Raw genomic sequence first — 14503 nt, forward strand, 5'->3', positions numbered from 1 at the left:
GTGCCAAATCCTGTTTGAGTTACAACCGGAGGTCTTCCCCTCCAACAAGATAAAAGTGACCTACATCATCTCTCTGCTGTCTGGTGCCGCCCTGGCCTGGGTGTCTCCACTATGGGAACAGCGGAGTCCAGTTCTGGCAGACCTGGAGGAGTTTCTGCGGCAGTTCCGGATGGTATTCAACGTGCCTGGCCGACCTTCCTCTGCCTCTGGGGAGCTGCTGTGGATCTAGCAGGGCTCCGGGTCGGTCGGGGCGTATGCTGTCCGGTTCCGTACCTTTGCCGCAGAACTCAGGTGGAACCAGGAGGCCCTAGCGGCTATTTTCTGGCAGGGTCTGAATGGCCAGATAAAAGATGAATTGGCTGGAAGAGAGATCCCCGCTACTTTGGACACCCTTATTGCACTCTGCACGAGAATTGACATTCAGTTCCAGGAGCGACTCCAGGAGAGGGCCATACAGCCGGTGGTGCAGAGATCCAGGGGTCTGCCCCGTTGTCCAGAGACGCCTGGGTCCCGCGAGGAAGGTTCGGAAGGAACCAAGGAGGAACCCATGGTAATGGGGCGGCATCGCCTGTCCAAGGAGGAGAGGGCCCACCGCCTCCGAAGGCATCTATGCTTGTAATGTGGGGAGGCCGGCCATCTCTCAGGCACCTGCCCAAACAAGCCTGAGAAGTCGGGAAATGCCCCGGCACGAGCCCCATGAAGGGAGTGTCTCTGGGCCGGTTGGCCTCCCTTCCAGACTACTTGCTCTCTATTTCCATCAAGCTCCGAGGTGAGGGGCGTCAGGTTCATATTCGGGCCTTGCTGGACTCCGGAGCTGGAGGGAACTTCATTGACGCAGAGTTCCTGTCACAGTTGGGTAGCTCCACTTTGCCCTGTCAGCCGGAGCTCCGGGTCACCTCCATCCAGGGGGATAGCCTACCCGGACCATCACTCGGATCACCTCGCCCCTGCATCTGCAGTTAGGAGCATTGCATCAAGAGAATATCCAGTTCTTGGTTCTTGCCCGAGCCATTCACCCAGTGATTCTTGGACTACACGCTCCAGTGATTGACTTGTCCACCCGTGAGATCGGGCAATGGGGTTCCCGATGTGTCAAGCACTGCCTCCAGCAGGTCAAGCCTTCTCTGCCGCTCTGCTTGGCCCCGCTTCAAGGGCCGCAGGAGGGGTTGCCCGGGCTGCCTAAAGACTATCAGGATTTCCGGGACGTGTTCAGTGCTCGGGCGGCTGATACGTTGCCCCCTCCACGGTCTTTCGATTGCACCATTGACCTCCTGCCGGGAACCGATCCACCCCGAGGGCGTCTTTACACCTTATCCCGCGAGGAGTCCTGCGCCATGAGGGAGTACATCCGAGAGAACCTCCTCAAGGGCTTCATTCGAGCATCTACTTCGCCGGCAGGGGCCGGGTTCCTTTTTGTGTCAAGGAAGGACGGGTCTCTCAGCCCCTGCATAGCCTACTGGAGGTTGAACAAGATCACGGTGAAGAACCGGTACCCGCTTCCACTCATTCCGGAGTTGTTTGACCGCCTTCAAGGGGCCAAGATTTTCACCAAACTGGATTTGCGTGGGGCCTACAACCTGGTGCGGATCCGGAAAGGAGACGAGTGGAAGACGGCTTTCAACACCCAAAAGGGGGGAACTTTGAGTACCGGGTAATGCCGTTTGGCCTCTCCAATGCCCCTGCGGTGTTTCAAAACTTCGTGAACTTCATTTTCCAAGACCTGCTCTACACTTCAGTAATTGTGTACCTAGATGACATCTTGATTTTCTCCTCCTCTCTGACCCAGTATGTTTCTCACGTCCGCACGGTGCTCCAGCACCTCCGGGAACATCGGCTGTATGCCAAACTGGAGAAATGCTCGTTCCACCAGCAGAGTCTTCCGTTCCTGGGGTATATCGTTTCCTCCACCGGATTGCAAATGGATCCCGGGAAATTGACAGCAATCCGTGACTGGCTGGCTACCCAGGGGCTGCGGGCATTGCAGAGGTTCCTGGGGGTTCGCCAGTTACTACCGGCAATTCATCCAGGATTACTCCCTCATCATGGCTCCACTGATGGCCCTCACGAGGAAGGGCGCTGATGTTAAGAACTGGACGCCGGAGGCGGTTGCTGCATTTACTACCCTGAAGAAAGCGTTCCTTTCCGTGCCGGTCTTCCGCAGTCCGGATCTCACCCTGCCCTTCTTGGTGAAGGTGGACGCTTCAGCCCTGGGAGTAGGAGCCGTGGTCTCCCAGACGTCTGCGGCCGGGAAGAAGCACCCTTGTTTCTTCTTCTCCTGTAAGTTCACCCCGCGGAACAGAACTAAACGGTGGAAGATCGGGAACTGCTGGCGCTCAAGTTAGCTTTTGACGAGTGGCGCTACTTGCTGGAGGGAGCAGTGTATCCGGTGACCGACCACAAGAGCCTACTCTACCTCCAAAATGCCACCAGACTGAACCCTCGCCAGGCCCGGTGGTCGCTGTTTTTGCACGGTTCGACTTCCGCCTGATCTCCAGGCTGGGGGATAAGAACGTCCAGGCAGATGCCCTGTCCCACAGTTTTGAGGCTCCCGGGGACCAGGAGGAGCCCTGCCCCATGTTGAATCTGGCCTGTATTCCCTCCATATCCAGAGCTAGCGCCGCTTGCTGGAAGGCCGTCCCAGTGGGTCTCCATAGGAAGTTGTTACGCTGGGGGCATGCTTCCGAGTTCGCCAGACACTTCGGGTTCCACAAGACTCTCCATCTGATCTCCCAATCGTACTGGTGGCCTCGGATGGCGCAGGATGTGCTGCAGTATGTGTCCACCTGTCCAGTGTGCGCTCGAACTAAGAGTTCCCATCAGAGGCAATGGGGCTTGATGCAGCCCTGGGAGGACTTGTCCATGGATTTCATCACTGATCTACCGGTCTCCCAAGGCAACACTGTCATTTGGGTGGTAATAGATCGGTTTTCCAAGATGGCTCATTTCGTTCCAATGAAGGCCTTACCCACTGCTGCCAGTCTTGCCGCCAGTTTATCACCCACATCTTCAGGCTCCATGGATTACCCCAAAGGATCATCAGTGACCAAGGCTCACAGTTCACCTCCCGCTTTTGGAGAGCATTGTGTTCAGCCTTTGGGGTAACCACCCTTTTCTCATCAGCATACCACCCGCAAACTAATGGTATGGTGGAGCGGGTTAACCAGACGGTGAAGGCGTTCCTCCGGGCCTACTCTAATCAGCTCCAGGATGACTGGTCCACGCTGCTACCCTGGGCTGAATTCGCCTATAACAACAGCCTGCATTCAGCCTCCCGGACTACACCCTTCAGCACCATCTATGGACGCCATCTGCATCTACCTCCGCCAATTTCCCCCGTGGAGGTCCCACCTCAGGTGCAGCCCATGGTCCGTTCGCTTCAGGAGGCTTGGAGGAAGGTCCATGTACAGTTACGACGGGCAGCGGTCAAGGCCAAGGAGACCTACGACCGTAGGAGACAAGTGGCTCCCACGTTCCTGCCGGGAGAGAAGGTATGGCTTAGCACCCGGTACCTGAGACTGCGGCTTCCATTGCTCAAGTTTGCTCCAAGGTTCATTGGACCCTTTGTGGTATGCTCCAGGATAGGAGCAGTGACTTACCGGTTGCACCTACCAGGCCAACTCCGGGTGCACAATGCCTTCCATGTGTCCCTCCTGAAGCCTTTCCGCAGGTCCAAGTGGCATCCTGAACCCAAGAAGGTGGTTGTGCCCGAGAGTGATCCGGATCCCGAGTATGAGGTGGACCGCATCCTGGATTCAAAGCTGCGTGGAGGAAAGTTGTTCTACCTTCTGTCCTGGAAACACTTAGAACCAGAAGACAACTCCTGGGAGCCAGCCACTAACGTCCATGCTCCAGACCTGGTCAGTGAGTTCCATTCTCTTCATCCTACTCGGCCTGGGCAAGGGAGAAGGGGTAGGCTTCCGGGGGGGGGGGGGGGGGGGAAACTGTTACGTTCCTCACCTGGCTCTAGGCCTGCGCAGCTGAATTGCCGGGGAGGTGCGGTCCGGCGGAGATAGCCGAACATCTTTGTTGTGGTATCTCCAGGATAGGTCAGCCATCTTGGGATGGGCATCCCGGGTTGTGGCAGCCATCTTGGGGTTGGTTAGCTTCAGGAAGGAAGCCCATATTTGCACGTAGGGCATCTCTGCTGATGGGGGCAGCCATCTTGGATCAGCTGCACATGTTTGAGATTGATTCCTACACTATTTAAAGCCCTGCCTCCAGTCCTTCGTTGCATCGGCCTCAATTGTGTTTGAGGTCCATGCCGGTGCTTCTTGTCTTCGGTTCCTGTGTTCCTGACCTTGGTTTGTTCCTGGACTACGCGTTGTGTTGCTACCTGCCTTGACCTTGGACTGTTCTTTGACTATTCTTTGCTCTGCTATTTACGGGCTCCTGGACTGTGTTTGTTTGCCCACCTGTCTGGCCAGTGGTCGTGCAACCCCTCCGGTTCCGGAAGTCCTGCCGGCCGCTTGAACCCAGGGGCTCAACTCCTGGTGGACAGTGGCTAAATGCAGGTGAAGCTAGGGGTTGTCTGGCTGCCTGACCGTGTGCGGTGGCACTCCATCCTCCACGTGCTCAGTCAGGGCAGAAGAGCTCGCACATCCCCAGTCAGAACAGCTGTCTCTTGGACTTCCGTCTTTCTTTTCTAATTTGCGGAATATGTTTGGCCTAGGCCTTCAGGATGGTACTTTTGAACAGCATCCACGCCTGTTGTACAGTTTTTACCCTCTCAGTTGCCCCTCTAATTTTTTTTTTACCGTTCTTCTCATTCTATCATAGTCTCCTTTTTTAAAGTTAAATGCTAACTTATTTGTTTGTTTTGTTACATTTGTACCCCGCGCTTTCCCACTCATGGCAGGCTCAATGCGGCTTACATGGGGCAATGGAGGGTTAAGTGACTAGCCCAGAGTCACAAGGAGCTGCCTGTGCCTGAAGTGGGAATCGAACTCAGTTCCTCAGTTCCCCAGGACCAAAGTCCACCACCTCGTTGGCTCCTGCACCAGCTTCTCCATAAAGCTGTCCTTGATTTCATCAAGGAATTGTACCTCTCTAGTGTGTCCTGATGTTACATTTACCCAGTCTATATTTGGGTAATTGAAGTCACCCATTATTATCGCATTGCCCATTTTGTTTGTGTCTCTGATTTCTTTTATCATTTCTGCGTCTACCTGCTCATCCTGGCGAGGCAGACGGTAGTACACTCCTATCACCGTCCTTTTCCCTTTTATACATGGAATTTCAACCCACAATGATTCAAAGGTGTGATTTGTGTCCTGCTGAATTTGTAATCTATCTGAGTCAAGGCTCTCGTTAATATACAATGCTACCCCTCCACCAGTCCGGTCCAGCCTATCACTATGATATACTTTGTACCCCAGTATGACAGTGTCCCATTGGTTATCCTCCTTCCACCAGGTCTCAGTAATGCCTATTATGCCCAATTTTTCATTTAGTGCAATATATTCCAACTCTCCCATCTTATTTCTTAGACTCCTAGCATTTGCAATTAGACATTTCAGAGTATGTTTGTTGTTCCTATTTGCATGATGCTTAGTGCTTGACACTATTGATTTGCAATCTTTTGTCTGATCTTTAGTTGTATTTAAGGGCACCTGGCCTACCACGGTCTCTTCCCTGTTTGTGAGGTATCCTTGCAAGATACCTTATCCTGAACCATGCGCTGTTGTGCGACTGTCGGCCTTTCCCCCATATCTAGTTTAAAAGCTGCTCTATCTCTTTTTTGAATGCCAATGCCAGCAGCCTGGTCCCACCCTGGTTAAGGTGGAGTCCATCATTTCAGAATAGGCTCCCCCTTCCCCAGAATGTTGCCCAGTTCCTAACAAATCTAAAACCCTCCTCCCTGCACCATCGTCTTATCCATGCATTGAGACTCCGGAGCTCTGCCTGCCTTTTGGGACCTGCGTGTGCCACCGTAGAGGATCTGGATATGAGCTTTCTTCCTAAAAGCCTAAATTTGGCTTCCAGAACCTCTCTCCCACATTTTCCTACATCATTGGTACCCACATGTACCAAGACAGCCGGCTCCTCCCCAGCACTATCTAAAATCCTGTCCAGGTGCCGCGTGAGGTCCGCCACCTTCGCATCAGGCAGGCAAGTCACCAGGCGATCCTCCCGTCCACCAGCCACCCAGCTATCTACATTCCTAATGATTGAATCACCAAGTATGACAGCTGTTTTAACCTTTTCCTCCTGGTCAGCTATTGGAGATATATGCTCGGTGCGAGAGGATAGTACATCTTCTGGTGGGTAGGTCCTAGCTACAGGAGTACTTCCTACTTCACCTTCTGGGAGACCTCCCTCCTCCAAGGTAGCACAGAGGCTACCTGACTGGAGGTGGGACCTCTCTACAACATTCCTGTAGGTCTCCTCTATTTCCTACCCGTAACCTCCGCTCTCAAGACAAATCCCTCCTTTCAGTACCCTTCTCCACCACCGCCAACTCCAGGCTCCACCCTTTCTGCCTCGCCTCACCTCATGCGTGGAACAAACTCCCTGAGCCCATACGCCAAGCCCCCTTCCTGCCCATCTTCAAATCACTGCTCAAAGCCCACCTCTTCAATGTCGCCTTTGGCACCTAACCACCACACCTATACTCAGAAATCTAGACTACACCAACTTGACATTTTGTCCTTTAGATTGTAAGCTCATCTGAGCAGGGACCGTCCTTCTTTGTTAAATTGTACAGCGCTGCGTAACCCTAGTAGCGCTCTAGAAATGTTAAGTAGTAGTAGTAGTAGTAGTATTTTTCTATCTCCCTCATCTCTACCAAATCTGCTACTCTAGCCTCGAGAGAACGAACACGCTCTCTGAGATCTAGCAGCTCTTTGCATCGGGCACACACACATGACATCTCACCAACTGGGAGATAGTCATACATATGGCACTCAACGCAAAAGACTGGGTAGCATCCCTCTTGCTGCTGGACTGCTGACTTCATCTTAGTGTTTTCAAGTTTCTGAATTTTGTAATAGTTGCTACAGTATTAAGAATTTCAGTCTGATATAAAGTGATTTTAGTTTATATATTGTATGATCCTTGTAGTGATAACTACTTAAATGGTAATGAATGTATATAGTTCTATAAGAGCACTCCTAGCTTATTACCCTAATTACACTACTTGCTATAAAATGTAGTGCTGTCCTGGGGGGGGGGTGTTGGGGAGGGTGGGTGGGAAGACTAAATTAGATCCTACACTGCCTGTCAGACTCTATCTATCTGTGCGTGCTAGGAAAGCACAAAAAAAAAAAACAAATCCAAGTGACCAGCAAAACACAGCGGTGATAGCTCCAAACAAAGTTTATTGGGACCCAACACTGTCTGTGTTTCGGCAAAAAGCCTTCCTCAGGGGTCGATAAATCCTCTGCAGGACGTATAATCGACTGGCTGCGTCCGTTTTCACAGATTTCAGTGGTATTATATTTGTGCTTTCCTAGCATGCACAATCGATTATACGTCCTGCAGAGGATTTATCGACCGCTGAGGTAGGCTTTTTGCCAAAACACGGACTGTGTTGGGTTCACGTGGATTTGTTTTTTCTTCCACTCTGTGTCAATTTCTGTTTGCGTGATTGTGGAAGGAGTGGACCCGCTTTTCTTGTTCTTTCCAAATACACTCAAGCCTTTCTGTAGATAAATCTCTCTTATCCGTCCCCTTTTCCTCTACTGCTAATTCTAGACTCCGTTCCCTTTGTCTTGCTGCACCCCCAGGCCTGGAATAGACTTCCCGAGCCTGTGCGTCTAGCTCCGTCTTTGGCCGTTTTCAAGTCCAAACTTAAGGCCCACCTCTTTACCACTGCTTTTGACTCCTAACCACTACTCACTTGCCCTGTCCTTCAACCTCATCTATTATTCCCTTACCCTTAATTGTTCTGTCTGTTTACCTGTCTTATCTAGATTGTAAGCTCTTTGAGCAAGGACTGTCTGTTTTTGTGTATGGTGTACAGCGCTGCATATGCCTTGTAGTGCTATAGAAATGATAAATAGTAGTAGTAGAGAGAACCGGCTATCTCCAGCTGAATATCCTAGTCAGTGGCTAGCCCAGTCACCAGCTATGTCGCATGACATAGCTGGTTACCACTGAATTTCAGCGGCTGACTGGTTAAGTTTAGTGGCCAGATAGACTTGCGTAAATAGCAGTTCTATCTTTGGCTGCTAGAACCTAGCCGGTCAGCTGAGGAATATCGGCTTAATCGTCTGTTTGTGGCACTTAAGAAAAACTCTGGGGACCCGAAATCGAGACAGTGAGAGTTAGACCGGATAACTCCCGCTATCGCTGGTGAACTCAGAAATTCAATGCCGGGGCTATATGTGGCCACCAGCATTGAAGTTCTGGAGGTTTTTTAGGTGCTACAAACATAGCTGGTTAAGGTTCTAGGTACAAACTTAGATTGTGAGCCCTCCAGGGACAGAGAAATATCCAGTGTACCTGAATGTAACTGAAAAGGTGGGAGCATAACCTAAAAAATAAACAAACAGATAAATAAATATTCAATGCCAAAAATGTATCCCTGTTGTGTTAACACACTTTTCAATTTCTACTTTTTCTGGTGAAAACTTTTAGTGGTGATGAATGAATTGAATCAATACAAAAACAATGGCATGAGCTATATACCTGGGTTGTGTCAAAGAATATCTCTCTCTCTTCCACTGTGATTTTAAGGATGTTGGGTTGAGGAGCTCCAAAAAAAACTATCTGCTCATACAGAAAGGTTTCCAGGGGCTTTGGGTCACTTCGTTTGTATACAGAAATATTCTGTGCGCTGACCCCGAGCCAAAGGTCATTGGGGAATCCACCTTCTTTACACTGTTAAGAACAAGATATTTGCTTATTACTCAGATCCTTAGGGAGATGGTGTCTGGTTTGTTGAGAAGAAAGACAAGCAGGGTACATTTTCATACTGCCCACATACTGTAGCTGCAACATCCATTGACTTTCCACCAACTTTCAAAGTGAATCTATTTCCACTTGAAGGCAGATGAAGACCTGAATGGTTCATCCAGTCTGCCCAACAGTCACACTCATTATCAGTTCATGATTAAATAAAAAACGAATATGATATTATCTACTTGATCATGATCTTCCTTTGGTGTTTCTGGGACATAGACAGTAGAAGTCTGCCCAGCTCTGTCCTTATGTTGTGGAGTTGCCGTCAAAGCCCACTCCAGCCTATCTGAATCTGTCTTGTCATTTGTGGGACCCAGACCATAAAAGTCTGCCCAGCACTGACCTGGCTACTGAAATTGCCATTGAACCCTTTCCAGCTCATCCTAAATTGGGTTACTATATACAGAACACAGATCTACAAAGTATGCCCGGCACTGGCTTTAGTTCTTTACAGGCGGAGTGGCCATCCAAGTATCACACACACATGCAGCCATTTAAGGTTTTTTTTTCTGTAGATAGCTTTTTCTACCAAAACAATGTGTATAATTTTGAAACTAGAAAAGAATTAGACATTTAAACTAGAGGGTGGGGGTGACAAAAGGAAACAGGAGATTTCGGAAAGTCACCCCCAGAATAAACATGATGGCAGAAGGAAAGGTCATGTAAATATAAAAAACAAACCCAAACTCACTAAGCACATGGAAAGCTATCACGCTTATTTTCGAAAGAGAAGGGCGCCCATCTTTCGACACAAATTGGGAGATGGGCGTCCTACTCGCAAAGTCCTCCAAATCGGCATAATCAAAAGCCAATTTTTTGACACCCTCGATTGCTTTCTGTCACGGAGATGACCAAAGTTCACGGGGGCGTGTCGGCAGGGTAGTGAAGGCGGGACTGGGGCGTGATTAGGAGATGGTCATCCTCGGCCAATAATAGAAAAAAGAAGGGCGTCCCTGATGAGCACTTGGCTGACTTTACTTGGTCCATTGGTTGTGACGGAGCCAACTTTATTGGAATTAAGATAAGTAACCGGCAGTATTAACACATCACTAGATTGTAAAGTACTGTATATATGGAAATCCTGTAATTTATGGATACATGAATTTGCTTATTAGCAACTTTTGAAAACATTTATTATTGTGGAGTTTTTTTGGCGAGATGATGGTGTGCTGGGCCCAAGCCTTATAGTCGGATAATCTCTGGCTGGCTGGGTGGCAATACTGAAGCCTTTTTTCTCCACTTAAACCTACATAAATTGATATTAATTGAAATAAGAGCTTCTTCTTGTATCCATTGTGTTACACAGTGAGTGTGAAGCTGTGTTTTGGAGTTTCAAGTTAAAATTTAATGCCAAGAAGTGTAGAGTGATGCACTTGGGGTGCGGAAACCCAAAAGAGAGATACCGGATAGGAGGGGAGAGATTAGTAAGCTCGACTCAGGGGTGTTGGTGTCAGAGGATCTGAAGGTGAAGAAACAATGCGACAGGGTGACAGCCATAGCCAGAAGGATGCTAGGCTGCGCAGAGAGGGGCATAACCAGCAGAAGAAAGGAGGTGTTGATGCCCCTCTACAAGTCATTGGTGAGGCCCCACTTGGAGTATTGTGTTCAGTTGTGGAGGCCATATCTTGCTAAAGATGTAAAAAGAATGGAAGCAGTGCAAAGAAAAGCTACAAAAATGGTATGGGATTTGCGTTGCAAACCATATGAGGAGAGACTTGCTGACCTGAACATGTATACCTTGGAGGAAAGGAGAAACAGGGGAGATATGATATAGACGTTCAAATATTTGAAAGGTATTAATCCGCAAATGAACCTTTTCCGGAGACAGGAAGGCGGTAGAACTAGAGGACATGAATTGAGGTTGAAGGGGGGCAGACTCAGGACTAATGTCAGGAAGTATTTTTTCACGGAGAGGGTGGTGGATATGTGGAATGCCCTCCCGCGGGAGGTGGTGGAGATGAAAACAGTAATGGAATTCAAACATGCGTGGGATAAACACAAAGGAATCCTGTTCCGTGAATCATAGCGGAGATTAGGTGGCGACACTGGTAATTGGGAAACAAAATGGGAGCTGGGCAGACTTCTACGGTCTACACCCTGATCGTGACTGAATAGATGGGGATGGGCTGGAGTGTAAATTTTAAGGGGCTTCGATGTTAACTTCAGAGCTTAGTACAAGAACAGTACTGGGCAGACTTCTATGGTCTGTGCCCTGAGAAAGGCAAGGACAAATCAAACTCAGGTATACATATAAAGTATCACATACCATGTAAAATGAGTTTATCTTGTTGGGCAGACTGGATGGACCGTACAGGTCTTTATCTGGTGCCATTTACTATGTTACTATATATGTTATTGTGTAGATCCTTGCCTTAATCCAGGGGTGTCCGACCTCATCCTTTGCCTAGATGGGTTTTAGGATTTCCACAATGAATATGCATGAGATCTATTTGCATACAATGGAGGCAGAACATACAAATAGATCTCATGTGTCTGTTTTCCCTGATAACACCCCAGGTGTTGTTATCGGTGTACGCCCCACACACCCATAAATGCGGATAAACTTAGATGTACTGAGTAACAATGAGCACACTCCTACCCAAGGACAGGGTGGAAAACTTTTCAACTGCTCATTTTTGTGAGTAAAATTGGTATTTTTTATATGAAGGAAAAGCTCTGAAAATTATCCTGTAAACTGTGGGATCTATGTTGAAAAGAGAACGCTATTTTTAACAATTGTGGCTAATTTTCAGTGGACTACATGAATGATTAAATTTGAACCAGTGAAGCCTGGGAGGAGAGGAGTGAGGAGTGTGGCTCATGTGGCTCATGTGCTACACCACTGGGCTGTCTTTATCCGGTTAAGGTAACCAGGGAAGGAATCCATTGGATCTGAGGGCTGCTTATTGAGCCATATGACTTCAGCAGGTAACTCAGCTGAATTTGGCTAACTGTACCTGGATTTGTCATAGCTGAGAATCACCCTCTGTTTGCTTTGAATTAAAGTCCACAGCAGTGGCGTAGGAAGGGGGGGCGGTGGGGCGGTCCGCCCCGGGTGTACGCGCTGGGGGGGTGTCGGCTCCGCTGGTTCACTGCTCTCTCTGCCCCGGAACAGGTTACTTCCTGTTCCGGGGCAGAGAAAGCAGGGAACCAACGGAGCCGACGCAGCTCCCAGAGACGACGTGCACTCGGCGGGGCAGAGCGCCAGCGGTAAAGATGCACTCCGGGGTGGGGGTGGGGTTGCGTGCGCCGAGGGGGGGTGCGCCGTGCTGCACCCGGGGGGGGGCAGCGGCGACCCGCCCCGGGTGTCAGCCGGCCTCACTACGACGCTGGTCCACAGGCAGATTGTACTCGGGACTTTTCTCCACAGTTTTCGCTTGAAACCTGCCATAGGTACAGAACATCTACAGATACTGGAAATACAACCAAAGAATATTCTTTCCTTTTCCTGAGCTAATCCCCCCCTCCTTCCTGGGAATGCCTTTTCTCAATGCGACTAAAGCCAGCTGATATTCAAAAGGATTAAAGTAGCAGGATAGGCTCCTGCCATTTAAATCGATCGTGTGTCGTTATTCAGCAGCACTTTACAAAACCAGAACACTGTACCAGTGATTTCATGGTAAGAATCCTGAAAGGTAACTTTAAAACAATACAGGAACGTAAGACCTTTGAAGTCAGAATGATTAAATATTTTGACACCCACCAGACAGGACTTAACAAAGATCTGGGCTTTCTAGCCCATTATAAACCATAAAATTGTACTGCTTTGTCACCCTCCTGTCTCCATGCATATCTCCCTGTCCCTCATCCACCTGACTCTTCCTGTCTCTCACCTAACCCACCATCATCCTGTTAGACTGTCACTGAAATGCTTTGATGTTTCACTTATATATATACTGTCATCTACCAACATTTGCTTATTAATGATCTGATGAAGAAGGGCAACCTTCGAAAGCTAATCAAGAAATGTATTATGTCCAATAAAAAAAGTATCAGCTTATTTTCTTTTCCATGTTTTATTTTGTTTTATTTCTATTGATTACCTTTAAAAGTGGACTAACACAGCTACCACATCTCTCTACTGAGATATGTATATAAGAACCATATCATAGAATAACATTAAAAGATTAAAAAGAAATGCTTTGGTGTTCAGAAAAAGGACCTTAAAACTATATATAATTAAGAGGTAAAACCTCACATTCAGGAAGCAATACATCCATTACATCTCTTGATGAAGTGTGTGTTTTAGTGCAAGTATATGAGCAAACACTAATAACAAATGCAGTAATTAAAATAACATGACGAAGGTGACATCTAACACGAAGTACCGTAGATGTGAAACTGTGTATTCAAATGAGTAATCACACATAATGGGTGAAAACATTGACTAATCAATGGAAAGTGCAGTGGGCTCCTCACTGTGTATCCATTTATATATATATTGATCTAGTGATGTGTTGTGGGAATGTATATTTTAAAGTAAACTGCCACAGGGAAAAAGAAAAATTAGTCTGTAAAGTAAGAGAGTCATATTAGTCATGGTACCAATAAAAAGTATACTGTGGTGGTAAATCACCCTTGTGGGGCGATATTCAAAGTGATTTAACTGGGAAAGACAGGATCCTGTCCAGTTAAACTGCACTGGCCAGCCCAGAGGTCGATATTTAGCCAGAGACATTAAATATCCACTCTGGCGCTTCCATCCAGGTACAGAGTCGGTGGGAGCCAGAAGCGATGTAGCCCAAGAAATATTCAGTTCCAGTGTCTGCATGTAGGACTGAATTAAAAGCAGCTCTAACTAGGGCCGGTTAGCTGTGTGTGTACAGCAGGGAACGTCGACCGTACCCGCATAACGTCAGCACACCAGCAAGGACTCGAATATTCAGCTTGGCTCTGAGTACACAAACCAAAAAAGCAACACTGGACCTTCAAGACTGAGACAACAGGAGTATTTTATTGGTAAATGACCTGACACGGGCCGTGTTTCAGCGTAAAACAATGCCTGCCTCAGGGGTCAGGATTTGGGCATAAGTTATATGAAGTGTATATATATCTCCAATGCCTCCGAGATTAAACGGAGAAAAACTTTGCAGCCAAAAGAATCTGTCACAACGGACAGTAGCGATACAAAATAAACCTCCTGTTTTTGCAAAAACAGGAGGTTTATTTCGTATCGAAAAACAGGAGGTTTATTTCGTATCGCTACTGTTGTCTCAGTCTTGAAGGCCCAGTGTTGCTTTTTTGGTTTGTGTACTTTTCATGTATGCTGCTTACCCTCTCTGTTTGACTTGTCTCTGAGTATCCAGGTCTAAGTTAGCCAGCGGCAGTCAGCTTTTAAAGAAATGCTCCCACTTCCGGCTGAACATGGACCAGTAAATCTACACACAGAAATGCCTTAAGGAATTACCCTACAGGAAATCATTTCCAACGCCATTTCAGCCTCAGAAATTGGCCTTTATAAAAACGGTGCATGTGCACAAATTCATCTGCTGTAGGGAAAGTTGATCCTGGGGCAGCGGATGCAGCAATCCAGACTGGGAGGGGCTGATGTTACAACAGCCAAGCCAACACTTCTGGGAAAGTTGGTCTAGGTTTGTTGTGG

The 14503-nt window shown here is 48.1% G+C and overlaps 1 protein-coding gene across 1 annotated transcript in view; it reads right to left on the reverse strand.

Annotated features, from left to right (window-relative positions):
* LOC115475156 (unconventional myosin-X-like) overlaps positions 1–14503 on the reverse strand; it is a 272052-nt gene that overhangs the window by 16157 nt on the left and 241392 nt on the right. The window contains exon 38 of the mRNA XM_030210897.1: positions 8629–8820. Coding sequence (XP_030066757.1) covers positions 8629–8820 — 192 coding nt within the window. The remainder of the gene's footprint in view (positions 1–8628; positions 8821–14503) is intronic.

This window comes from Microcaecilia unicolor, chromosome 7 (genome assembly GCF_901765095.1).
Source record: "Microcaecilia unicolor chromosome 7, aMicUni1.1, whole genome shotgun sequence".
Classification (NCBI taxonomy): Eukaryota; Metazoa; Chordata; class Amphibia; order Gymnophiona; family Siphonopidae; genus Microcaecilia; species Microcaecilia unicolor.